A 27,602-nucleotide genomic window follows, 5' to 3' on the forward strand; every position below is an offset into this window, starting at 1 on the left:
AATCAGTTGTATTTCTCAAGTATATGAAAATTCATTTCACTGCATCCCAATGTGGTCAACCAGGATTTGAGAGAAACTTGCTCACCATACTAACTGCTTGCGCTAAATCTGGTCTCGTGCAAACCATGACATACATCAGGCAACCAACTGCACTGACATAAGGAACCTTTGACATCTCTTGGATCTCGTCATCCGTCTTTGGACACTGTGTACTGGATAACTTGAAGTGATGCGCCAGGGGTGTGCTCACCGACTTTGTATTCTTCATTTTGAACCTATCCAGCACTTTCTCCACATAGCTACGTTGAAACAACCATAATCTCCCTGCAGCTCTATCCCTGTGAATCTCCATCCCAAGAATCTTCTTGGCCTCTCCCAAATCTTTCATGTCAAATTCCTTGCTTAGTAGCCTCTTCAATTTGTCAACCTCTTTCATCTTCTTCGCAACAATGAGCATGTCATCTACGTATAGTAGTAAGAAAATCAATGATTCATCTTCAAGGCTCTTCACATATATGCAGCAGTCATACTCACATCTCTTATATCCATTTTGAATCATGTATGAATCAAAATGTTTGTACCATTGTCTAGGAGATTGTTTCAATCTATAGAGTGATTTCTTCAACTTGCAAACTGATATACTCATTTTTGTCGTGTTACGAGATCAAAAGAATTTAGTACCGAACCCCTTCTACGCTAATGTAGCATAGAAATGATTCAGGTCGTCTCCAATAAAAGCAACGATAGGATGGTAATCTAGGATTGTATATTATTCCTATTTTTGAGGTTTTTAATATGAAGATGGAGGTTTTGGATTTTAATTCTAACCTAACAAGTGAAAAGTGAAGCAAGTAAGAAACTACTCTAATGCATAAATACAACCTAACTAGGTGCCAACAATTAACTCATAACGCATTGTCACCTTACATTATGATTTAACCATTAACTCACTTAAACTAAGAATGAAATAGCAATGAAATAGCATTATCACCTTACATCGTGCGGGGGACATCCGGGCGGACGAGCACTAGCTAAGAAGATCCTGCTAGCTGGATACTTTTGGCCGACTTTACAAGCAGACGCCGCTCGGACCGTGTCGACGTTCCTTTCATGCCAGAAGTACCATAACTTCAACCACCGACCGGTAGAGGAAATGAAGGCATCAACAGTGTCATGTCCGTTCGATCAATGAGGAATGGATATTGTCGGTCCATTTTCGATGGCGACCAGGCAGCGAAAATTTTTGCTAGTGGCGGTTGATTATTTTTCCAAGTGGGTGGAGGCCAGCCGCTAGCCAAGATCACCGAACAGATGGTCAAAAAATTTATCTGGCAACACATCATCTGTCGGTTCGGCATCCCTCGCCGATTGGTTTCCGACAACGGGCGGCAGTTCACAGGGAAGATGCTAGAGGATTGGTGCAAAAGCTACTGCATCGAGCAACACTTCACGTCCGTGGCTTATCCCTAGAGCAACGGTCAAGCCGAAGTAGCCAATCGGGAAATTCTTCGCATTTTACGCACTCGGCTCGACCATTTGGGAGGGAGTTGGGTAGATGAAGTGCCGGGCGTCTTATGGGCCATCCGAACGGCTCCAAAGGAAGGGACTGGCGTCACGCCTTTCCACCTGGTGTATGGAGGCGAAGCGGTCATTCCTGTTGAAGTTGGAGTCGAATCCGCTCGGATCCAAAGCTATGATGAGGGCAACACCGAGCGGAGGAACATGGAGCTGGATCTGGTCGAAGAAGAAAGAGCCAAGGCGTCCGTCCGGCTGATGGCGTACCAGCAACGGATGAAGCAAAATTACAACCGCCGCGTAATCCCCAGATCATTCCAGGTCGGCGATCTTGTCTGGAAGAAAGTCAAGCCGGTCGGCGACGTCGGCAAACTGGAGGCACCGTGGGCGGGCCCCTTCAAGGTGATTGAAAAGCTCCGCTCGGGCGCATATTATTTGGAGGATGAAGACGGGCGGCAGCTGGATAGGCCATGGAGTGCGAATCATCTCTAGCCTTATCGAGCTGGATGAAAGGTGCACGAATGTAACTCATTTTTGTGTATATGCTAGTCGCCCGTGTCCTTGTAATGCAGGAAGCGAAATTAATTCAAAGGATGGCCAAGGGTTCCGCCGATCGGCAGTATCGAAGTTAGCCGTAAAGACCGTCGAGCTCCGACGTTAAATATCGAGAGACGAGCCGGCGTCTATAAACGTCCGAGCGGAAGATCGTCGAGCTCCGACGTTAAATATCGAGAGACGAGCCGGCATCTATAAACGTCCGAGCGGAAGACCGTCGAGCTCCGACGTTAAATATCGAGAGACGAGCCGGCGTCTATAAACGTCCGAGCGGAAGACCGTCGAGCCTTCGGCCGGGAGTACGTTATCCGAGCTGGATGAAAGGTGCACGAATGTAACTCATTTTTGTGTATATGCTAGACGCCCGCGTCCTTATAATGCAGGAAGCGAAATTAATTCAAAGGATGGCTAAGGGTTACGCCGATCGGCAGTATCGAAGTTAGCCGCGAAGACCGTCGAGCTCCGACGTTAAATATCGAGAGACGAGCCGGCGTCTATAAACGTCCGAGCGGAAGACCGTCGAGCTCCGACGTTAAATATCGAGAGACGAGCCGGCGTCTATAAACGTCCGAGCGGAAGACCGTCGAGCTCCGACGTTAAATATCGAGAGATGAGCCGACGTCTATAAACGTCCGAGCGGGAGAGTCATCCATGTAATATATTCCGGCGGTAAGAAGCCGATCGACGACAAAGCTCGTTCTTTAAGACCCCTGAGTAGCCGAGCGGCTCGCATAGCAAAATCTATGGAAAACCCTTTTGAGGTAAGGCGCAAAGCAAAAGATGGTTAATTAGAATTAAAAATGCGAGCAAGTGAACGAGTGACGTTCGCGCGCCGAGCGACTGCTTAATTGCGCGGCGAAAGACGTTATTGAAGGCAGGCGGCTTGGGTCCACGTCAGAGCGTGAAGCCGAGCGGAGGAGTTTTAAAGAACACTTCACACATGACGAAAGAAAATTTTTTTGCCAAAACAAAAGTTGAAGGAAAGGAAATGATTATCTATTAAGCACAGGGCTAACCAAAAAAGTTACAGCAAAAATAAGTTCGGCCGAACGGCGGGGATACAAAAAAGTTCATAAGAAACACTCATGCGTCGAAATCAAAAAGAGCATCAGGGATGGCGCCCATCACGGTCGCGAGGTCCTCGGGAGGGATGGTCAGCTCGGCGGGCAGGTGGCCTTTGGCCTTTAAGTGATCCACAGCCGCTTTGATCGCCTCTTCAAAGGTGAGGGAGATCTTGTCAGTAAATTTCTCCCCAAAGGCATCCGAGCAGACGAATGCCTTCCTCACCTCGTCGGAGCGAGCCGACTCCCCCTCTTGATACTCTTTGAGCTCGGCGTGGGCGGCGTCGCTGGCAGTTTGGAGATCCTTCAAATCTCCATCAAATCTTTGAAGATCGGCCGAGCGGCTCTCCTTCTCGGTGGCCAGAAGAGCATCCAGATCCTTGATGCGTTGCTCCAGCCCTCTGATCTCCACCTTCATTCGGTCCATGTCATCGATGGCCTGGCGCTTCCGGGTGGTCGCCGTCTTGATCTCCTTATCTCGTTGTTTGATCATCGCTTCGAGCCGAACGACCTTGCTCGCTAGATCGGAAGCTCGTTTCCGTTCGGCTTCCAGTAATTTTTTGGCCTTCTCCAGATCGGCCGTCGACTGTCGGTTGTCTCCCGCGGCCTTGAGTTTTTTCAATTCATCCTCCAGGTCGACCAACCGATTGCTAACAGCAATCTGCTCCACCCAGTTCTACGAGCAAAAGTGAACAGGTTAAAAACTTAATTCAAATACACGAACAAAGAAAAAGAGCATACCCCGGTGGCCTGTTGAAGGTTGCTGTCGCCGAGCTGCCCGGGAGTCATAGCTTTTATTCGGCGCCGAGCGTCCTCCCAAGCTTTTGCAAGAGGGCCCGTCAGGGTGATCTGCTGCTCGGGGACCACTGGCCGATCAGCTGCAGCCATGTATTCCTCTGAGGGGAGGCGCAGGACGGTTTTAATTAAATTTGAGCCGCTCGGCTCGCTCTGAGAAGCATCGGCCTTACCGGACGGCCCACCGGTGGACGAGGAAGGACGCTCGCCCAAACGCCTGATACGGCGCAGAGTTCTTGAAGGGCTGGACGGCGGCACCTCAGAGCTTGCCCTCGGAGAGCCATGTGGGGTCGGGGGTACTCTCTAGGGAAACCGTCCCGGACACCACCGGAGCATCCGCGCCCCGCTCGGGCTGTGGCTCATCAAGTGGAGTTGAGGCAGATGCAGATTCCGGTCGTCGGCGCTTCCGAGTGACTAGCGGAACATCATCGGCCGAACGACCCTCTACCTCGGCTTGGGCAGAAGTTTCGCATCACCGCCTCGCCTGTGAGAGGTAGTAGCTAAGGCTTGAGGCCATCCCGAGTCCTCGCTTAATTCGCCGATTGGATCGGCTGGATCAAGGCCCCGCCGGCGACCTCCTTGTTCTTCACCGCCTAAATCGAGCGGCCTTGAGCTTCTCGGTCGCCTTAGCACGCCACATAACTTCAGCAGCAAAAATTAAATCAATTAGAACAAAAGAAAAGGAGGATGAGAATCGCTACTCATGCCGCAGGTAGATCTACGGTGGAAGACAGTAATATATACATTACTCCTGGGAGGAGTAGCTTGTCAATGTGATAGCGCTGACCCACCAACCGCTCGGCCGCATGAAGGTAGGCCGCATCACCTCTAAATTTGCCGAGCTCTGGTTGCGCCGGCATCGCCGTCTGCCACTTGGTACGAAAAGTTGGCCGCTCGGGAAAACGCACATAGAAAAAGTGCTCCTTCTAATGTTTGTTGGAGCTCGGCATATTATCAAAAAAGACGAAACCTATCCTAAATTGGAAAATAAAGGTACCCCACTCGGCTTGCTTGGGATAGAAAAAGTAGTGAAAAATCTTAGGGTCGAGGGGGATGTTGTTCAGCTTAAAAAGGACTATCACTCCGCTCAACAGCCTGATGGAGTTAGGGACTACCTGGTCGAGCGGAATGCGAAAATAATTGCAGATTTGTAAGAAGAACTTGTGGGGTGGAAAATGTAGCCCGGCCAAAAATTGGTCTCGGAAGAAAAGAACGGTGCCGGGCGGCGGTTCATGAGGCCGATCGGCCGGTGTGGCTAACACTATTTGGTGGTCGATCGACAGATCATAGGTTCGAGTGAGGCGCAAGGCGTCCTCCTCGTCGAACCGGCTTTCCATGGTCGGATACCAAAGACCCGGAGCACCGCCGGTCGGCTGTGAGGTATTGGTCATGGTATAAGGCCAGGGATGGACATGTGATGGACGGAAGGAGAAATAAAACTGGGAAAAAGTGCGGGATGATAAAAGAAATAGCTAAAAGAGAGAAGAAAGGAGAGGCAGCAAGGAAGAGGAAGTCTTACGAGCAAGGGAAATGATCGGAAGGAGCTGTAGGGTTGCCGGAGAGCCGGAACGCAAGGTCGCCGGAGAAGAAAAGAGCAGCGAGACGTCGGGAGGAGATGAGGCCGAAATGCGGCGGAAAGCGGAAGTCGGCGCTTTATAAGGGCGGCCGCTATTAATTTCAGCCGTCCGATCCAGGTCACCGATATCGAGGTCGTCATCTAGCCGTTCATTTCAAACGGCGGCTATCCCATCGGAAGTGACGCCACCGCCATACGCTGACAAACACACGATCGCCACGTGTCAGCAGGATACTGGCCACATTTAATGAGCTCCTCTTACCGTGCGCGGCGCACGTGATGGGTAGTAAGGGAGAGCATCGGACATGGATTCCAAGAGAACACAAGGCACGGACAAGATACCTCCGAACGAATGAGTATCCCTATGCCTGGCCGAGCGGCCTAATACAGTAATCAGTGCTCAGTCAGATCGGCAGTCCAGTCAGTTGGACTTCGCCTCCTTCGACTAGACTCGAGGGGAAGGCAAGTGATCCGGTGGTAAGAGCCCGGGATCCCCTAACGAGGGGTCAACGCCACGTAGGGGTCAGTGGTCCGTCAAGAAGGGTGAGCCGACCGACCCATGAGAAAAGGGCAGCCGATCGGTCCGCCAAGAAACATCTCGATAGTAAAAGGTACCGACAGGATCGGGTTCACGCCAATGAAACAAAGAATAATGACCGAGGAAGGCCTAAGAGAAGGCAGACGTAATGGGTGCGCCGCCCACGGCCGCAGGAATTATGGCCCGGACCGCTTGCCCAGCCGGCTTGGACGGACGCCCCGGCCATGGGTAAATAGGGAGAACATTTGCCGACAACCAAGTCATATGACTAGCCCATACTCCTAGACTGACAACGGGGTGTCTTGTTGTCCCATCGAAGGCGCGATGGGACTGTTGAAGTATGGCGTCAGGTAAGCTTTCTGACAAACCCATACCGAGGTATGGGCTGCGGACACGTACGCGCCTCGGTGGGCGTGTAGAAGCTCTTTCACCGCTCTATATAAGGAACCGCATACTTCACCGGAGGTACGCGAGATACAAGCTTTGGAGCTACTGTTTCCACCACTGGCTTACCTGACTTGAGCGTCGGAGGGTCGCCGCCGGGAACCCCTTCCCGGCCCGACTTCTGTGCAGGTTCGTCGGAGCTTCGTGAGACTAGCCGGAGATCTACATCAGCCACCCGGAGAGCGCCACGTGTTCAGCGTCCGTTGATTCAGCGTTCGGACAGGATGAACTAGAAATTAAGCTGTGAATATCTAAATAATAAATTAGATGTCTTATCAGTGTACTATAACTCTGAGGGCGAGACAACTTGGACAAAGGTATATATATTTTGATAATAATGGAACTTGGAAAGCATTGTGAAAATGTTAAACTACTTGGACTGAAATGAAATTGTAGTAAGACGGTTGGAAAAGTAAATAAAATATTAAAATGGGTAAGTGAGATTTAGAAGGCGCGGTGAAATTATTATTTATTTGCATGTATAATATCAAAAATTGAAGGATTCATTTGTTACTATTATGGTTATTTAGAAAATTAAAAATAAAAATTGAGATAATTAATTTTATAGTTATTTAGAAACTCTGTTTCCATGATTCTGATGGATATCAGACCTATTGAATATAAAAACACGCAGAAATAAACACACCAATAACTATACTCCTACAACAACAATATCAACAAATACAACAACAATAAAAGAAAACATAAAAAAAAAAAAAAAAAATTCTATTTTGATGTTTTATTTAGTTGCCAAAAAACATACCCTACACAAACCAAGCAGCACTGAACTCATCCTTGTACAGTGATTTCATTTGAACTACAATGCAAAACATGATACAAATTTATTCCAGACATGTTTCAGTAGCTGAATCTGAATTAGACTATTTGTACATGTGTGGACAATCTCTGGAGAGAAAATGTCTATCCTAGTTGGTCAGACATGCATCACACAAAGCATTTTGAAATCTTTTGTCCTGGTAAATTTACAGCCAGTTGGAAGTAGAAATGACAACAGACAATGAACTAAGTGGCAACAGAGCCAAAATCACCTCGACGATTTTACTAAGCGATAAAAAGGAGTAAAGGCATGGCCGTTGGGTAGTTCAGGTTCATTCTTTTCGGAGGTCAATTCCAGCCTTCTTAGCAACAGCATCCAGACCATTCTTCTCAATGGTCTTCAGTGCCTTTGTTGACAAGCGTAGCTTTACGTATCGTTTCCCTGCTTCCCACCAGATCCTCTTATACTGCAAATTGACAAACTGCAGCTTCTTGGTCTTGTGGTTCGAGAAGGAAACTTTATTTGCTCTATTAGCCTTCTTCCCGGTAAAAGGGCAAACCCGGCCTGAAAGCATGAAGAAGATTCATTTGTCATATGAAATGTAGGGTTAAATTATCTGCGAGGGATGCCAGGTTAAGGTACCACAATAACACTTGGCTTTTGTAATTCACTTTTGGCTCGAGGAAATGACTTCAATTGCAGTGTTAAATACAGGAAATTAATAACTCGCACTGGTATTAGTTTGTAATTGTCTTAAATAAATCACATGGGATAGATTAAAAGATGAATTTGAAAGAAATGTGCTTATATAACCAATATGTAAATGATAGCAGAATATAATTATCTAGACAACAATTTTTGTTCAAATAAACCAACAAACTAACAACTTCAAAGTAAATCGCCTTCCCAGATAGGGATCTGATCAGAGCTCTTGGAATGGCTTGAGACTGACTGTATTGATCTGAATCTAGCAAAACACATCGGATAAGACAATGGTATTCCCACAAACTTTGTCAGTGAGTCTCTTCCCGACAACATAATTAGTAGATTAGTTAGTAGCAGATGTGGTCGAAACATGATGAAAGTCTATTCAATTATTTAAGATACTGACTGACCGTGGAAGTCACTTGTGAAAAAAACCTAAAAAGGATCCAAGAGTGGCCTATAGTTATGGATCATTGAATGCGATGATCGATCAAACTCATGCGCATAGCATGTGACAAGAATGGACACATCTATTAATCACTCAAGCCAAATTTCCTTCCAAAGTAAACACCACCTCCCATTTCAGAACGATGTAAGCTAATCTAATCCTTTCTCATACAATTGTTTCCTCCCATCTAACTTGATTGTTGGAGTGTGACCCTGCTGGGCAATTCTGGACATCCCTTTTTTTGTCTCTTTCAAGTGCAAGCTTGGAGGCAAATACAATCCCATCAGACCTTCAAAGAAGGGTCGAAGCAATGCATACAAAACTTCAACCATCATCACTCTCTATCTTAAGCATTAGATATGTTGAAGTATTCAAGATTAAGAAGAGTAAAGAAAGATGCAATGCTATCTGAATACCTTAAGAACAATGTGATCAAAGAGATAGAAAATTCAACAATTAATTTGGGAATAAAAATAGTCACCATTTGCAAATATTTGCTCATGAATCGACTAATATGTTGTTTATAGGCGTTGAAAACAAAGCCAACGTTTGGTTTGACGTTGCATACTAAACAGAGAGGGAAAGCAAAAAGCGATTCAATCAGACAAATCTTATATAAATCTGAAACAGGATGCTACTTCAACTCCTAAGTTGGCTCTTGAGGACGTAGCCTATTAAATGGCATGCCACAAGCTTCACGTTTTCATCAAATGTTCGTCTTTTCTCCATGGATATCTATAATGTTAGGTATTCGAAACGAATCGCCCAAATAAAACTACAACTAATCGGAAGAGGGGAGTCATTACGAGCAACAACGGGGGTAATTGGAAGCTTGTGAGGAACCCGAAGTGAAGGTAGACTGGTGGTGAAGATGACTGGGAAGCCGACCAACTGGGACCTCCCGAAACCTAGTGCTCCAGCGGAAAGAGTCGTGGCGAGAGAGAAGCTTCCGGAGGAAACCCTAAGCTTCGAAGCGGACGAGGAAGGAGGAAGCAGTGAGTGCCGGTGCGCGCTGGAGAAGCAAAGCGCCGTCGAAGGCGCCGCCATTCGTTGCGGTTGCCCCGGCGTAGGAGTCCCGAGGAGAGGCGAGTGGAGGAGGGAGGAGACGATGGAATGGAATGAATGGAATTGATGGATAACAGGATAAGAGCGAGACGAGTAACTGATGAGGGCTTGTCCCATGGGCCGATGGACAACGGCCCAATTTAAAGGTTTCCTTTTGTTCCTCCATTTCGCGCGTTATTTAGGGGGCTTTGATTGAGGGGAATAAGAGTGGAGAATGAGAATAACAATTATTAATTATCATTGTTGATGTTTGAACTATAAAAATGAAAATACAAATAAGGGAATGAATCCTTATAATTGGGTAATGACTCATTCTCATGTCTCCCCTTTCAATGAGTCATTACTCTATTTTAAACAATCAAAATATTCCTTTATTCTAAAAATACTCTTGACCAAAAATTAAATTTTCACTCTTAATATCAAATATCAAAATATATTTATTTAATTTTTCTTTCATATCACTTTCTCTCTCCTTGTTTTCTCTCATCGTATTTTCTCCCTCCTTATTTTATTACTTACTTTCTCTCTCCTTAATCTCTCTCATCACATTTTCTTTCTTTTTTTCTCATTACACTTTCTCTCTCATCACACTTTCTCTCTCCTTAATATCTTCCATCACACTCTCTTCCCTCTTTTTTTCTCATCACACTTTCTCTCTCATCATACTTCTTCTCTTCTTAATCTCTCACGTCACACTCTTTTTTCTCTTTCTTCTCATCACACTTTCTCTCTCATCATGCTTTCTATATCATCACACTTTCTTTCTTCTCAATCTCTCCCATCACACTCTCTCACTTTTTTCTCAACACACTTTCTATCTCATCACGCTTTTTCTCTCATTACAACGCTTTTTCTCTCATCACAACGCTTTTTCTCTCATCATATTTTCTCTCTCCTCAATCTCTCCCATCACATTCGCTTTCCTGTTTTTTCTCATCACACTTTCTCTCTCATCATACTTACTCCTCAATCTCTCCTATCACACTCTCTCTCCTCTTTTTTCTCATTATACTTTCTCTCTCTTCATTCTCTCTCATAATATTTTTTTCTCTCATCTTCTATCATCATGCCCTCTCCCATCACACTCTCTTTCCTCTTATCGCACGTTCTCTCTCTTCATTCTTTCCCATCACACTTTCTCTCTCATCATACTTTATCTCTCATCATATTTTTCTCTCACATTCAACTCTCCCTCACATCTAATTTTTTCTCTTATTTTCCTTTAAGGATAAAAAAGAAAATTTTAATTTATTCCGATAGAAAATATTCAACTAACCAAACATTATTTTCTAAAGTGATATTCATGCTCATACTCATTCCTATTCCACAATACTATGATTCTCATTCCGATTCCTATTCTTAGAAAAGAATCAAACTCCCCCTTAAACTTTTGAATGCAAGTCTTGTGACTTACCTAATGAAACTCGTCATCAAGTATAAGCTTAAGTACTATTACTCCACCTAGGGGCTACGGTAGATATTAAATTGTCATTTAAATATTCACACTTTGATTTCTAATTATGATCTATTTATAGAGATTTATTTTTAAATAGGATATATAACTATGAAAATATTAAGGTCAAATCCTACCATGTATCTAACGTTTATATACCTATATTTATCTCTCACTATACTCGTAAGACCAACTCTAGAGGATCTGCTAAGTGGTTCTGCCTTTTATGTATGATTTCTTTGCTTTCGAGCTATAGTGGATATTAAATTGTCATTTAGATATTCAATCCTAGTTATAACATATTTATAAGGATTTTTCTTCTAAATAAGGTATACAATCATGGGATGTGAGATTTCTAGGTCATCCGTCGCGAGCACTTCCCTATTACAAATGGGAAACTTTCATGTGATCAAATCGGTCACCCTATATTTAGTGTTATCTAGTTTAATATTTTTTTACGTACCATGACTCCTTTAATATATTTAGTGTTATATATAAAAGGTTTGAGGTTCGAATTTTAATAAAGCCGAGGTAAATGCTTCCCTTATATGCTAGTCATTATTCCAAAGGCTAGTAGTCGTCTATGATTTACCTCCTCCGTGTTGGCTTTGACATAGATTGACGAGGGCATTGGAGGCGAGTGTATATGCCTTTTGCCACCATGAATGATAACGTTATTTGATTAGACAAGAATCGATTAAATGTCCTCTTAGTTTTTCTCATCTGTTCTAGGACGACGATGAGAGACATTTCTGGTGAGCAAATTCGTATGACTGCTGTTATTCATGTTTATCTCTTCTATTATTATTATTATTATTATTATTTTAGTTGAACGATTCATAATTAATCATGATTGCTCATTTTTTTGTTAAAAAAAGGCATGCTATATTTTGTCATTTACCAAATAACACACTTAATTTTCTATTCTTCCCATTCTACCCCTCAATCATTTATTTTTTCTCTTTCCTCTCCCTCAATCATTTGTTTCTTATTTTTCCTCTTTTTCATACATGCAATTTCTTTTTTCTTCCCTCTCTACCATGCACGCATCCTCTCCTCTTTCCTCTCCTCTCTCTTGGATATATGCATGCAAGCATAATATAGGCCTGATATGATTCTATATCAGGCCTACGGGATTAGAGTTTAATATATATTTTTTATAATATTTTAATACCTTTAGAGAAGTCGAAATATGTAATGGATGGTATCGTTGGACTCCTTTAAGCCTTAGAAATCCACAAGACCTAAAATGAGTCCAATCTGAGATCTCTAGGTCTAAAAATGAGTTTTGGTCAAAACCCACTAATGGACCTAAGGATCTCGGATTGGACTCATTTCAAGTCCTGTGGATTTCTGAGGTTGCAAAGAGTCCAACGATACCATCCATTACATATTTCGACTTCTCTAAAGGTATTAAAATATTATCGAAAGGATCAGCTAAAATAATCCAACGTGGGCCTTATATGAGCCATGGGCTTAATATGGTTCATATCAGGGCCATATTGGACTTGATATGGTTCTATATTAGGCCCACATTAGGCCTAATTTATCTCATGGTAGAGGTTGTCTTTTAGATAATTTTTGTTTTATTTTGAGTTTGGTTGAGATTGTTATAACATATTTTATCAACTTTAGTCGATATAATGTAACATAGGTTTAATGGGGAGCAACAAAACAAGCGAGAGAGTTGGAAGGACAAGAAACAAGATCAAAGCATGCTCACCGTGCACTTCTACAAATTGTTCTCCTTCGCAGACTCCAAAATTACGTCTTGATGCTGTTGGATTCGCTTGGTGCCGCAGGGAATGGAGTTTCTCTACCACTTATGATGGTGCTCTTTGGAAATTTGATCCAGTCCTTTAGAGGAGCTTCAAACGGACATAATGTGCTTCATCAAGTCTCCAAGGTATGCGCATTATAATCACCTTTTTAACATTCTATTCCGCAATTGGTTCATAAAAAATACTTAATAGTTAAAGAATGAAGTTTGTTGGAAAAAGAATGTTTGATAGCCATGGATCTGATTGCATACAGGTATCACTAGAATTTTTCTACCTAGCAATTAGGGCATGCATTAAATTTTTCCTTGGTACGAATATTTACTTGACTCCTCATTAAACCTATATTACATCATATCCACTAAAGTTGACAAAATATGGTATAACATTCTCAACTAAACTCAAAAGAAAAGAAGAATTAACTCAAAAAGACAATCTCCACAATGAGATAAATCAAGCCCAATGTGGGCTTGATATGGAACCATATCTGGGCCTGATATGGAAATATATCAGGCCCAACATAAGCCTAATATTAACTATATCAGGAACACGTTGAGTTGTTTTAACTACTTTTTCCTATAACATTTTAACACCTCTAGGCAAACCAAAATATGAAATGGACGGTACCGTTGGACTCTTTGCAGCCTCAGAAATCCACAGGACTTGAAATGGATCCAATCTGATGTCTCTAGATCCATCAATGGATTTTGACCGAAACTTACTGATGACCTAGAGACCTCAGATTGCATCCATTTCAGTTCCTACGGATTTATAAGGTTCTAAGGATTTATAAGGTTCCTACGGATTGCATCCATCTTAGAGGTATTATAATATAATAAAAAAGAATTTGTAAAAATCTTCATATTGGACCTTAAACATGTATCAGAAGTTAGTTCTTTTCCCCTATTAAATCTCGACAACTACTCAATGCTTATTGACTAGGATTGTACATCAATTATTAATCTTCTTGTTCATCTTTTAATAACATATTGATTATTACTCTAACCAGGGATGAAAGTGAATAGATTTATTCTGCTACATAATTTTTTAGCAACACAACTAAAGCAGCATTTGCTAAAGTAGCCTCTCTACAAAGTGATTAGCATAAAGTAGTTTCGAATTATCTTGACTGTACTTTACATGCCATCTGAGCTGTTCATTCTAATATCTGATGCTAAAGAAGTAAGACTTGTGTAAAAAGAAGAGCTAAAAAAAATTAGGAAATTGATATGACTACATGATGACTTGGAGAAAATATAGAGATAGAACAATGTAATGCTACCAATCTAAGAGATGAAAGGAAAGAATATGGATTTGATGTTATTGATGTTGGGTTCGTCGGGCCGCGAAAACCGCTTTTTCGCGTCGCGGAAACCCCGAGTCACCCAAAGCCGTAGATCCGTGCAAAGATTCGTAAACAAAAACTTTTCGAAAAATCTTTTCTTGTACGAGTTTGTAAAACCTTTAGATCTACACTAGATAAGGGTTATACCTTCGAAGCGTGCCTTTCGCTTATCCCGCTCGTCCAAGGAGTTGCCGGATCTCTAGACCGTCAAGCGCCGGTCCTCTAGAAGTATCCACACGGACACGTAGGTGGAGAAAACCTCACACAAAGGTGTGCTAGCACCTTGGTGAGATTCGGCCAAGCAAGGAGGAGAGGGAGAGGGAGAGCTTGAGAGGAAGAAGGAAGAAGATGCACCACACTTGAATGAAAATGAATTCACCCACATTCACAAAGTGGCCGGCCACTTTCATCTAGAGTAACTCCCCATTAATTGCAATTAATGTGAAGTTAATAAGAAAATGACTTTGTAACTTCCATGAGGTGGCATCCATGATGATGTGGAATATCATCATTGGTCCACCTAATGCCAACTCACCAATGAGGTGGCAAAAAGGTCAAGTCAAAATTGACCTTTGGTCTTCCATCTCTAGTCAAGTCGAACTTGACCCAATCTCTACCATGGTTGATCTAATCCAACCATTTGATTCGAGCCAACTTAATATAATGAATCTAATTCATTAAATTAAATTGATTTAATAAGTCATAATCTAAATTAGACTCATTAAATACATGAATCAACTTGAGTCGAACTCAAGTTAGCCCAATTAGGATTACTCTTAATCCAATTTGATTCATCAAATGAATCTAATCCTCTTGGTTCATCATATGAACCTAATCTCCATCTAATTGTCCTAAGTGTGTGACCCTATAGGTTCTTGTAACGTTGGCAATGCCCTAAACCCATTTAGGAGCATAAGTAATGAGCGGTATCTAGCAACACATCATTACTACCCAAGTTACAAGAATGTCGAGATCCGACATCACCTTGTGACTACTAATTGTGACTCCTCACAAAATAATGACAAGTGTCCTTCTATCCTAGACATCTAGATTGATCAATATGAGGCATAGACCGTGTCATCCTCTAATCAATCTAAATCTTGAACTCCAAGTAGACTCACTCGATCAAATGAGCTCAACATCTAATGTTGACTCATTTGGGCATGGCCATGCGCTTAGTGGTCTCACTCTATCAAGAATAGCGATGTCTCTCCCGTCATATGGGAGGGATAGATTCCATCTACATCACTCACATCCCTCTGCATAATTCGTTACATACCCAGTAATCGCCTTTATAGTCCACCCAGTTACGGGTGACGTTTGACGAAACTAAAGTACATAACTCCTTATGTAGGGATCCATGGTGACTTCAGGTCTAAGGACTAATAGTCATACTAATAGCCACATGAGAAAGTATATGACACTCATATAACGATCCATGATACTTTCTCATGGCGGGTCATTCAGTATACATTCTCTAATGCATACCCATGTGTCAGCTTGATATCTCTATATCCATGACTTGTGAGATCAAGTCATCGAGCTGACCTACATGCTAGTCTTATTGTATTAACATTGTCCCTGAATGCTAATACTCGACTAGGAATGATTTAGAGTAGTGTTCCCTATATCATCTCACTATCGATTCAACTAATCGATTGATATAGGTATGAACTTCTACTCAAGGACGCTATTATACTTAGTCTATTTGGCACTAATATAAATAAGTATAATAACCAAACAAATGCCTTTATTAATATACAAGAATATGATATACATGAGTCCATACAATTATCAAATGATTAGCTCTAGGGCTCTAACTAACAATTGAACTCTTCTTTAGACCGACATCTTTGGTTCATTTTAGACTCTTTTTTTAGCTGTCCAAAGTTAGCAGATATAGGTGAGGAGCATAAGGTGTTAATCCTCTTTCACTGACGAACTTTGAGGAAGAATAACAACACAGTAAACATGCACCAGCAAGGATAAGAATCACAACACAGTAAACGTGGAGATTTTTGTAGATTTTTCCTTATTATATTATAACATCTTCGAGAATCTGAAATAAATAATGGATAGCATATTTGAACTCCTTGTTACCTCATAAATCCATAGGAACTGAAATGGGTGCAATATGAGGTCTCTATGTCCATAAGTGAATTTTGGTCAAAACCCACTAATAGACCTAGAGAACTCAGATTGGACTCATTTCAAGTCTTGTGGATTTCTGAGGCTGCAAGGAGTCTAACGGTACCGTCCATTGCATATTTTGGCTTGTCTTGAGGTGTTAAAATGTTATAGGAAAAATCAGCTAAAACTACCCAACATGGTCTTGATATGGTTAATATCAGGCTTATGTTGGGCATGATATAGTTCCATATAAGACCCATATTGGGCTTGATTTATCTCATGGTGGAGATTGTCTTTTAATAATTCTTGTTTTCTTTTGAGTTTAGTTGAGATTGTTTGTTTCTAATGAAATCCACACAGATCGATTGTTTGTTGTCATGGGTTTAAGGATTTGTTTGTTGGCAATACTCTCCTTTCAGAATGACGTAAGAAGCTGCGACGGATATTTTAATCTATGCTTCTCAATCATCTGCAAAAGTATGCATTTTGGACATGTTCACCTTAGAAACCTATAGGACCCGACTAAGTCAAAACAACACTATTGTTGGATATATTCAGAACAATGTGCATCTAGATTTGAAAAACCTCCACCAATTTGAATTTGGTTGTTAATAATTTAAATTTTAAAAATTGCAGGCTTCAGTTGATATTGGACAGAAACTACATCAGATTAGTGTGTTATGTCACTTTAACAGCTTTTTTCGAGCATCCACAATGAAAGGAACACATCATGAACCTTTTATTTTACATGATCGACACATAGCAATGATTAAACAGTCCTACTTAACTTGTTGGATCATAATCGTTCGATAGAGGGGGGATGAATATCGATTCAAAATTTCGTCAAGTAAACACAGCGGAAAAATAAAAACAATGCTAACAAAGTCAATTTACTTGGTTCGGAGCCTTTGACGACTCCTACTCCAAGGCCTGCACGCAATGGGCTTTCGATGGGCAATCCATGAGCAATTCGAATATTGATTACAAAAATTAAGTACAGAAATGCTAGAAAAAAAAATATCGACAATAAACAATAAGAAGAGAAAGAACAGAGCTTTGTCGGATGGCTTTCGCAACGTCGCAGGAGCGCAGGAGAGCAGGTTTTCAGTTGTTTTTCTGACTCCAGCCTTGACCCTCCTTATAAAGGAGGTTCAGGGCGCCTGGAACCTTTAGGGCACCCTGGAGTGACGTAGCCGAGCCAACCAGCGAACTCCACGTGGCACAGTGACGTTGGGGATAACTTTTTGCCTCTGGGCGCCCAGGTACCTCCCAGGCGCCCGGACCCTGTTTTCCAATGGTTTCCTACCTGCAAGAAGACATTAGTCTGAGGCAAATATATATCCTACAAAATAGATTATTAGCACAGTTCATAGTTTAACAGAAAGAGTATTAATTAGATTCCGTCTCTCCGAGACCAAAATCTAGTCAAGATCTCGACTTAGAGTTCTGAAATGGTTCTAAGTCGAATTGGCGCCTAAGTTCCCTTCCCGGGAATGCGTTTTCACAGTCACTCCCCTCCAGTGACTTACCTTTACTTACCTACCAGACGTTAGGTCAGCCCTTCGACACGTCTGGACTTCATGCCAACTATCTGGTCAGCCTGTCGACCTAGCTAGACTTCGTGCCAAACGTCCGGTCAGCCCGTCGACCCGTTTGGACTTCGTGCCAGCTATCCGGTCAGCCCGTCGACTTAGCTGAGCTTCGTGCCAGACATCATGTTAGCCCGTCGACTTGTCTGGACTTCTCCTACACACTCGGTCAGAGTGTTAGATCAACAGCAAAACTAACTTAACCTATTTTGTCATTTATCAAAACCTGGGTTAGACCGTTAGTGCTAACCGCACCAACAATCTCCCCCTTTTTGATGGAATGACAACTTGGTTAAGTTAGTGTAAAATGTAAGTAAAACAAGCATTAACAAGTTTTTAAGTTAGTTTTTATTTTCAATTTATTTTAGCTAACTTAACCACCTAACCCTCCCCCTTTGACATTCATCAAACAGAACCATAGATCAAATAATTATAAATACAAAAACATTAAAAAAAATGCAAACACAAATCAGATTGATTCAGGGGAGTTAAATAATTAGAAATTTTGCTTTTAAAAGTATCTCTTATCCTTTTCAAAATAGCTAAGTTATAAGAAAGATAACTTGGAAAGAGTAATTTTTAATAACTTTTCAAAATGGCTAAGTTTTGAAAAATGACTAAGTTAGAAAGATAACTAATTTAGTAACATATCTTGCAAATTAATTTTTGAAAGATAAGTTTAAGAAGAATCTAAAATTCCAAACAAAAAATTTTCAAAATGGACTTGAACTTGAAATATTTTTCAAACATAAATTCTATAAAGAAAATTTATAAAGGTAAAATTTTCAAAAGCCAGGTAAAATTCAATGTTCGAAACCTAATTCTTCAAAGTTAAGTTTGTGAAATCTAGTTTGCAAAACTGAGTTTTTATTTTCTTAAATTAGTATTCAACATTAAGTTTGAACAATTATAATTTCAAAACTAGGTTTGTAAAATTCAATTTTCAAAACCAGTTTTCAAACCAAGTTTATAACGTACAATTTTCAAAACAAAAAAAAAATTTAACATGTTATATTTTTAGAAGAGTATTTTCCAAACCCTAATTTCAAAAATATTTTTAATAAAAATTGTGAAAGTAATTATTGCTCCCCCTGAATATGACATTGTTAAATCTGTCTAACCAATTAGCTACTTACTGACTATTCAGAGGATAGCAACTTTCACTTGGTTAGTCAAGTTAAGTCTAAGCATCAGTTAGTGTTTGACTATACTGATTGACTTAATTTGATTAATATCTATTTGATATTTAACACCCAGACTTATATTGATGCACTGACATAAGCATCTTAAGTCCAGGCAATCTGCCTATGCATCTCACCCTTTTCTATATTTGGCAATCACAAACAAGGGAATCCTAGGGTGTTGGTGAGATGCTCAAGTACTAGCCCTAGGGGAACATGTTTTCTAGGGAAATGTTCTAGTCTAAGGCTAAAACCTTTTTGAAATTCTAAAAATAGGAAATTTTGAAAACATAAAAGTATTTTACCTTAGAATTTGAAAATACATATTTTTGAAAACAATTTTAAAATTCCTAATCTATTAGGCACATCCCTAATTTCTACGTAGATTTCTAAATTCACTTTCAGGGAGGGGTTTAGTAAATATGTCAGCTAAATTAGACTTTGACTCAATGTACTTGAGTTCAATGTCTCCTTTAGTGACATGATCCCTGATAAAGTGATACTTAATTTCAATGTATTTGGTTCTGGAATGATGCACTGGATTTTTTGTTAAATTAATTGAACTAATATTGTCAATTAACACTTTTACATTTGTAAGGTTTAAGTTAAAATCTTTTAAAGTGTGCATCATCCATAATAATTGTGCAACGCATTCTCCTATGGCTATATATTCTGACTCAGTTGTAGATAGTGCAACACAGTGTTGATTTCTACTAAACCAGCTAACAAGTGATGGACCTAGAAGTTGACAACCACCACTTGTGCTTTTGCGGTCTAATTTGCACCCAGCATAATCTGAGTCAGAATACCCTATTAATTCAAAATTATAATTCTTGGATACCAAATACCTACATTTGTTGTTCCTTTAAAGTATCTAAAGATTCTTTTAACCTGAGTTAAATGTGATTCCTTAGCGCAGGTTTGGTATCTAGCACACATACTAACTGCAAATAAAATATCGGGTCGACTTGCAGTTAAGTACAATAGGCTACCTATGACACTCCTATAATATTTTAAGTCAATCGATTTTCCATTTGGGTCATTATCTAGGATTGTGTTCACGGCCATAGGCGCTTTTATTTCTTTAGTATTTTCCATTTCGAATTTTTAAAGTAATTCTTTAGTGTATTTTTGTTGATAAATATAGTTTCCTTCATTTGTTTGTTTGATTTGTAATCCTAAAAAATAAGTTAGTTTTCCTACTAAACTCATTTCAAATTCTTGTTCCATTAGACTTGTGAATTGTGAATTCATCTAAAAATTCTGAATTTGTTGACCCAAAGATGATATCATCTACATAGATTTGGACTATGAAAATATCCTTTTGTATTAACTTAATGAATAGGGTTGAGTCAATTTAACCTTGGTTGAACCCTTTAGAAATTAGGTAAGAAGTTAGTCTTTCATACCATGCCCTAGGGGCTTGCTTTAGTCCATATAAAGCCTTCTTTAATTTAAAGACATAATCAGGGTGTTCTAGATTTTCAAACCCAGGTGGTTGTCCTACATAGACTTCTTCTTTTATCAGTCCATTTAGGAAGGCTGACTTAATGTCCATTTGGTACAGTCTAAACCCTTTGTGGGTTGCATAACTAAGTAACATTCTAATGGATTCTAGTCTAGCCACTGGGGCATAAGTTTCATCATAGTCAAGTCCTTCTACTTGATTGAACCCTTTAGCAACTAGTCTAGCTTTATTTCTTGTGATTTCCCCAGTTTCACTTAATTTATTTCTAAATATCCATTTTGTTTCTATTATCTTTTTATTCTTGGGTGGTGGCACTAAATCCCAAACTTCATTTCTTTCAAATTGAGCTAGTTCTTATTGCATAGCAATTACCCAGTCTAGGTCAAGTAACGATTCAGCCACTGTTTTATGTTCAATTTTTTAAATTAATGAAATTTGACTTAGGTTTCTAAAGGATGACCTAGTCTGAACCCTTAGGTCTGGATCACCAATTATTTGACTAGTTGGATGATTTGGGTTGACTCTAATAGTTCTAGGAGGTTGACTCTCTTGATGTTCTTCTTCCTCTTCATGATTTAGAAATTGATTGGTTCCTTTAGAATTAGTATTTTCTTGAACACATTCAATTGGTTGAAGTTGGGTTTGTTCTTGGTTTTGTTTGGATTCTTCAAATTTTACATTAGTAGTTTCTTCAATTCTTAAGGTAACCTTATTATAAACTCTGTAACATCTACTATTTAGGGAGTATCCTGCAAAAATTCCATTCTCTAATTTAGATGTGAATTTTCCTAAGTGTTCTCTTGTATTTAAAATGAAGGCTAGACACCTAAATACTTTAAAATATTTTATATTGGGTTGTTTATTATAATAGAGTTCAAAACAAGTTTTATTATGTGTTTTATTTAATGTTGTCCTATTTTTCACATAGGACAACAAGTTTTATTATGTTGTACTCACAGCTTCTGCCCAGAAATATTTGGGAAGATTGTATTCATTTAACATAGTTCTAGAGGCTTCAAGTAATGTTCTATTTTTTCTTTCTACAACCCCATTTTGTTGAGGAGTTTTAGGACACGAGAATTCGTGATGATAGCCGTTTTCGAGACAAAATTTATTAAAGTTATGGTTTTTAAATTCTCCCCATTGTCACTTTTAATTCTTTTGATTTTAAGGTCTTTTTTATTTTCAACTTGTTTACAAAATATGTAAATATTTCAAAAGTTTCATCTTTATTTTTTAAGAATTTGACCCAAGTAAACCTAGAATAGTCATCTATTATTATTATACAATATAAACTTCCATTTATTGATTTGACTCCATGGGAGTCAAATAGATCTAGGTGTAGAAGTTCTAATATTGAGTTGGTTTGTGATTGATTAGTTGGTTTATGAGTAGATTTTGTTTGTTTACCTTGTTGTAACGTCCCAACTCCTGGGTACTAGGCTGTGAGCCGGATCGCTACATTAACTACTGAAGTTACTGTACGGAAAACTGGGTAAAATAAAATTTCACTAACTGACTCAGTTAATCTGACAACTGATACACCCATGCTGTTATAAGGAAGGATTCAAGCCCCATTCCGGTTGGTGTACATGTGCTAAGGAGGATACTTGACCTCCCATCTGAGCTAGGAACTCAGAACTAACTTCCCAGCTAGTCCGATCGATCCACGGATCGATCAAACCGGTCGCGATTGACTCACCGATCGGTCTACGGACCGATCCAAAAGGTCGGATCGGGCAGATCGATCCAGTGTGTCCGATCGTCTCGCAGATCGATCCGGCACCGAAACGCCGGATGCTCTTCGTTGGCCGGATCGGTCGGACGACCGATCGATAGCATACAATAGCATATCAGATGCCTCTTGATCGGCCTACCGACCGATCCGAGATCCTGATCCAACGGATCGGCCGGCAGACCGATCCATCTCGATACGAAATCGAGTTTCGATTTCGTAACTTTCGTGCACCGGAACGTACTCACAACTCATGCATATAGGTTCTAGATACATGAAAACACTCTAGCACGTAAATAATAACATTCTAAACATGATAATCTAAACAAAACATAGTTCACTAAGCTATAACACATAGCAACAAGGCTAAGTCATAAAACTAGTCATGTTAAGTATCAAAACTGAAATGGAAGTGTATAGATCCCCAAGGATCTTTATTCCAAACCCCTTGCACACACACATCATCGTAGCATCGCCCTCCAGCCTCCGCTAGTCCACTTTTCTTTTACCGGTATCTGCAGTATAAGAAAAGTAGCATCTGTAAGCTTAAAGCTTAGTAAGAAACCATCTACCTCACTAAAACATGCAACGATGCGATTATGTTTTTAAATCATGCTGTTTGAAACATACTGAATATGAAAGCATGGCATGGTATCATACAAAGAATAAACTGGAACTGAAACATAGCATAACATATAAACTGAACATGAAACTGAACTAGTCATACATATATCTAAATCTGTACATGAACTCAAATCATGTAAACTGAACCTGAACTGAACTGAAAGCTAAATTAGTGTTCTCATCACTAGTTTCAAATTTGAAAACTATACATATAATAGATAAAAATACTAAACATGCTGTTGGGCCCTGGCAACTGTACTTACTGTGCGCGCATCCCTACGAGACCTGGGATTGCAAGTTCCGAATCCAGCAGGGTTACTAGGTTATCTGAACCTAGGGACGACTGTGGGAGTCCAGCCCATGGATATCTGATCCAAGTACAGTGCCAACTGAATAAAAGTAAAATACTGAATACTGTTTTATTTTACTTTGCTGTTCTAGGTTATCTGAACCTAGAGCTAGGTTATCTGAACCTAGAGGCTACTGTGGGAGCCCACCCAATGGATATCTGATCCATATAGCTGTAATAACTGATAATAAATTGAATAAAATGTTTCTAATACATTTTACATGCTGTTAGGACGCCTACTAGTGCATCCTTCTGAACTGGGCATTCTACCGAATGCTTGGTGTGCACTAAAAGCACACCCTAAAACTGAAAACTGAAAACTGTAAAATTACTGAACTAACGCCAAAACTAACAAGCGAGAGCAATTATACTGCAGGTGAGGGGTTTCTTACCTCAATCGCAAGGTTTTCTTACGATTCTAACCGCTAGGTTTTCCGGAAAACTGCTCCGTTCGACGAACCGCTTATGTCCTCGCGTTCCTCTCACGGAGAAGAACCTTTTTCGTGTTGGAGTCGTCGTCGGAAGATGTTCCCTTGACCCTTAGCTTGGTGTGTGCCGTGCGTGAGGAAGAGGGGAAGAGGAGAGTGCGGCGGTTTTAGGTTTCGGGTGAGGAAAAGCTACGGTGAGAAAATAATCTAAACTTCTCACTTAAATCTTTATTTATATTTACTAATTAATTCATCCAAAATCAATTATAAATATAATTGATTCCCTCTTCTTTCAGCATGACCCTGCTGGGTTCAACTGGTTACTAGCATTATCCCTTACACCATAGGTCTCGGGTTCGATTCCCGCCTAAGCTATTTTGTGACCTATTTGTTTTTGCTACTTCCGGTACTCCAAAAATTATGTAAAAATATTCTAAAAATCTAGAGAAATCATAGGATATTTCTAAAATAAATTCGGGAATTTTTCGGGCTTTACAATCCCCCATACCTTATAAAAAGTTCGTCCCTGAACTTAAAACAATTCTAGGTACTTCTGTCTCATGCTGGCCTCTGTCTCCCAAGTCGCCTCTGCTGCTGTGTGATTTTGCCAGCTGACTTTGACTAATGGTACTTCCTTGTTCCGTAATTTCTTTACTGCTCGGTCTATTATCTGAATAGGCCGATTGTCATAGCTGAGATCATCACGGACCTGTACCAACTGGGGCTCAATCACCTGGGTGGCGTCTGGAATATGCTTCTTCAGCATGGAGACATGAAATACGTTGTGGACAGCTGACATCTCCTGAGGTAGCTCTAGCTCATATGCTACCTTGCCCACTCTCTTCGTGATAAGGTATGGTCCCACATATCTGGGAGCTAGCTTGCCCTTCTTCCCAAAACGCATGACTCTTCATGGGAGCTACTCGAGGAAAACTGATCCCCAATCGAAAACTCTAGGGTCTCACGCTGTATCGCAGATAGCTCTTCCGACGGCCTCAGGCTGCCTCTATCCTCCGCGAATCAGTATGGTCGCTATGGTATCTCGCTACTAGATCCGCTCAAGCTCTAGTTCCTTCTGCTCACCACTCTCATACCAATAGATTGGTGATCCGCACCTCCGCCCATAGAGTGCCTCATAAGGTGCCATGCCGATAGTGGCCTGATAACTGTTGTTGTATGCAAATTCCGCTAGACTCGATATTTGCACCAACTTCCTTGAAATCTAGGGCACAAGCCCGGAGCATATCTTCGAGTACTGATTTACTCGCTCCGTCGACCATCCGTCTGAGGATGGAAAGTCAGGCTGAATTTTAACTGGGTGCCCATAGTGATCGTACACACTTCCGAAGTTTGATGTAAATCCACTGTCTCTGGCTGATATAATGGTTCGTGGGACTCCATGCAGCCTGACTATCTCCTTGAGATACAACCGAGCTAGTCGCTCCATGGAATAAGATATTCGATAGCTAAGAAGTGGGCCGATTTAGTCAACTGTCGACTATTACCCAAATGGCATCAAACCATTCGTGGTTCGGGTAATCCCACTATGAAGTCCATAGAGATATCCTCCCACTTCCATTCTCGAACTGATCGGCCGCAACTCCTCCCGGTCGCCGATGTTCCGCCTTAACCCTCCGATGTGTTAGATGATGTCGACGATTCTGGCGATATCTCGCTCATCCTGTGCCACCAAAATCGCTTTTAGATCCCGATACATTTTGGTGGAACCAGAATGCATCGCATAGGGAGTCCTGTGAGCCTCGCCTAGAATCTTCCTTACTGTCTTCCGAACACAAAGTCTATCACCACAGTACACTACCCCACTGCGGACACTCGAACTCTCCATTTTCCGATTCTGCTAACCCTTGCTTGATTTTCCGGATTTCAGGATCCCGCTCCTGATGTCTGGATATCATCAAGCAAGGTAGATGCTAAGGACATAGTGGAAAGTCGTCCACTATAAGCTCGAGACTAAAGGTCGAATCTCCTTCCTTAGGGTGGTGACATAGTCAAGAAGATAATAAGGTAGCACCGACTTCCCGAGCGCCGCTACCTTATTAGCTTTCCTCGATGGTAGAGGATATCTATGTCATAATCCTTGACCACTCTAACCATCTATGTTGTCGCATATTCAGATCCTTCGAGTAAAGAAATACTTCAGACTTTGATGATCTCTATACACTCTGCACCGAGCTCCGTACAAATAATGTCTCCAAATCTTGAGAGCGAACACCATCGCTGCAAGCTCAAGGTCGTGAGTAGGATAGTTCCTCTTATAATCCTTGAGTTGTCTGAGGCATAAGCGATCACCTTGCCCTGCTGCATCAAGACCGCTCCTAATCCCAATTTAGAGGCATCACCATAGATGTCAAAGCGTGTGTTTTCTGGTATAGCTAAAATAGGAGCACCGGTCAATTCCATTTTAGTTCCTCAAGTCGCTCGCAGCTCCTCCGTCCACCGAAATTTCTTGTTCTTCCCGGTGAGAGCTGCTGGGGAGGCTATTCGAGAAGTCCTCACGAATTTCCGTAGTAGCTCGCTAATCCCGTAAAGCTTCGATTTCACTTAGCTCCTCGGTCTCTTCCGCCATTTATCGCTTCTATCTTGTTGGGATCTACCATAACACCATCCTTGAGATGATGTGACCTAGGAAGGCTACTTGGTCCACCCAAAATTCACATTTCGTGAATTTGGCGTACAGCTTCTCTGAAGGATCTGCAAAACTGTCTTCGGATGCTCTGCATGGTCCTCTTGAGTGCCCGAATAGATAAGAATGTCATCGATGAACACGATGACAAACTTGTCTAAGTATTCTCTGAATACTCTGCTCATGAGGTCCATGAAAGTAGCTGGAGCATTTGTCACGCCGAAGGCATGACTACGAACTCGTAATGTCCGTGTCTGGTCCTGAAAGTCGTTTTAGGTATATCACCTTTCTTGACTCTAACCCGGTGATATCCTGATCCGAGGTCAATTTTAGAGAACACCTGGCTCCTTTAGCTGGTCAAACAGTCATCTATTCGGGAGAGGGTACTGCTTTTAATTGTGACCGTTCAAGGCACGTAGTTCATGACAAGCGCATGCTTCCATTCTTCTTCTTCACGAACAACACAGTGCTCCCCATGGTGAGTGACTAGGCGATGAAACCCTTGTCAAGAAGCTCCTCAGATTGCTCCCAAGTTCCTTCGCCTCACGGAGCCATGCAGACGTGCCTTGGAAATTGGATTTGTGCCGGAATGAGCTCTATCTCTAATTCAATCTCCTCGTCGTGCTAAGCCCGGTAGCTCTTCAGGGAAAACTGGTAGTCACAAACGACTCGAACCTCCGATAGCTGTTGGTTCTTGTCCCGGCCGGTGTTGACTACATTTGCTAAAAATCCCATGCATCCCGAATCCATTAGCTGCTGTGCTTTCAGTGCAGAGAAACTTCGGCTTTTCTCTTTGGTTTTCCTATGAACTCAAATCAGACTCGCTTCAGTCGAATATGACTTCGCTTACTGACTCTATAGAAGCGCCAGATCTCGATCGTAAAATCCATTCCAAAGATGACATCGTAGTCATCATTTCTAGCACTATCGATCACCAAAAGTTCCCTCGCTATAATGACCGCACCGCCTCGAGCCAAGTAGATGTCATAATGTCTCCCGAGGGTAGTGTTGTCGAAACCGACTATTGAGTACCGAGGTGTTACTAATTTCGCAAATGCCCCGATACATAAGAGTGGGTTGCCCAAGATTTAATAAGACAACAGCATTATGTCAGAAATATTGATCCGACTGTGACAACCTGCCGAGGCATTTGCTACGCCCTCTCCGGGTCGTGAGAAAATCCTGCATTTGTGTTAGTGTGGGGCTTTAATCTGCCGATCGATCTCAGACCATCTAAGGTCGCATACATTCGTGTAGCTGCTACTGGCCGAGCTCCATACCGATCTACCGAGGCCGAGGAAGATCTGTTTGTTCTGCCGCTAGCTATGTGCCCTTCCCCGTCCACATTCAAAACAACCTCGCATCTTTGCGGCAAACTCGGATGATGTTTCCCACAAG

At 41.3% G+C, this 27,602-nt stretch overlaps 1 protein-coding gene across 1 annotated transcript; it reads right to left on the reverse strand.

Moving 5' to 3' along the window:
- Positions 1 to 7,262: 7,262 nt before the first annotated feature.
- LOC121991951 (50S ribosomal protein L28, chloroplastic-like) lies at positions 7,263 to 9,589 on the reverse strand. The gene is made up of 2 exons (XM_042546036.1): positions 9,222 to 9,589; positions 7,263 to 7,826 (listed from the first exon to the last, which is right to left on the reverse strand). Exons 1-2 carry the CDS (start codon positions 9,460 to 9,462, stop codon positions 7,594 to 7,596), a joined length of 474 nt encoding a protein of 157 aa, XP_042401970.1. The 5' UTR covers positions 9,463 to 9,589; the 3' UTR covers positions 7,263 to 7,593.
- Positions 9,590 to 27,602: the final 18,013 nt, after the last annotated feature.

The sequence above is a fragment of the Zingiber officinale genome, chromosome 6B (genome assembly GCF_018446385.1).
Source record: "Zingiber officinale cultivar Zhangliang chromosome 6B, Zo_v1.1, whole genome shotgun sequence".
Taxonomy (NCBI): Eukaryota; Viridiplantae; Streptophyta; class Magnoliopsida; order Zingiberales; family Zingiberaceae; genus Zingiber; species Zingiber officinale.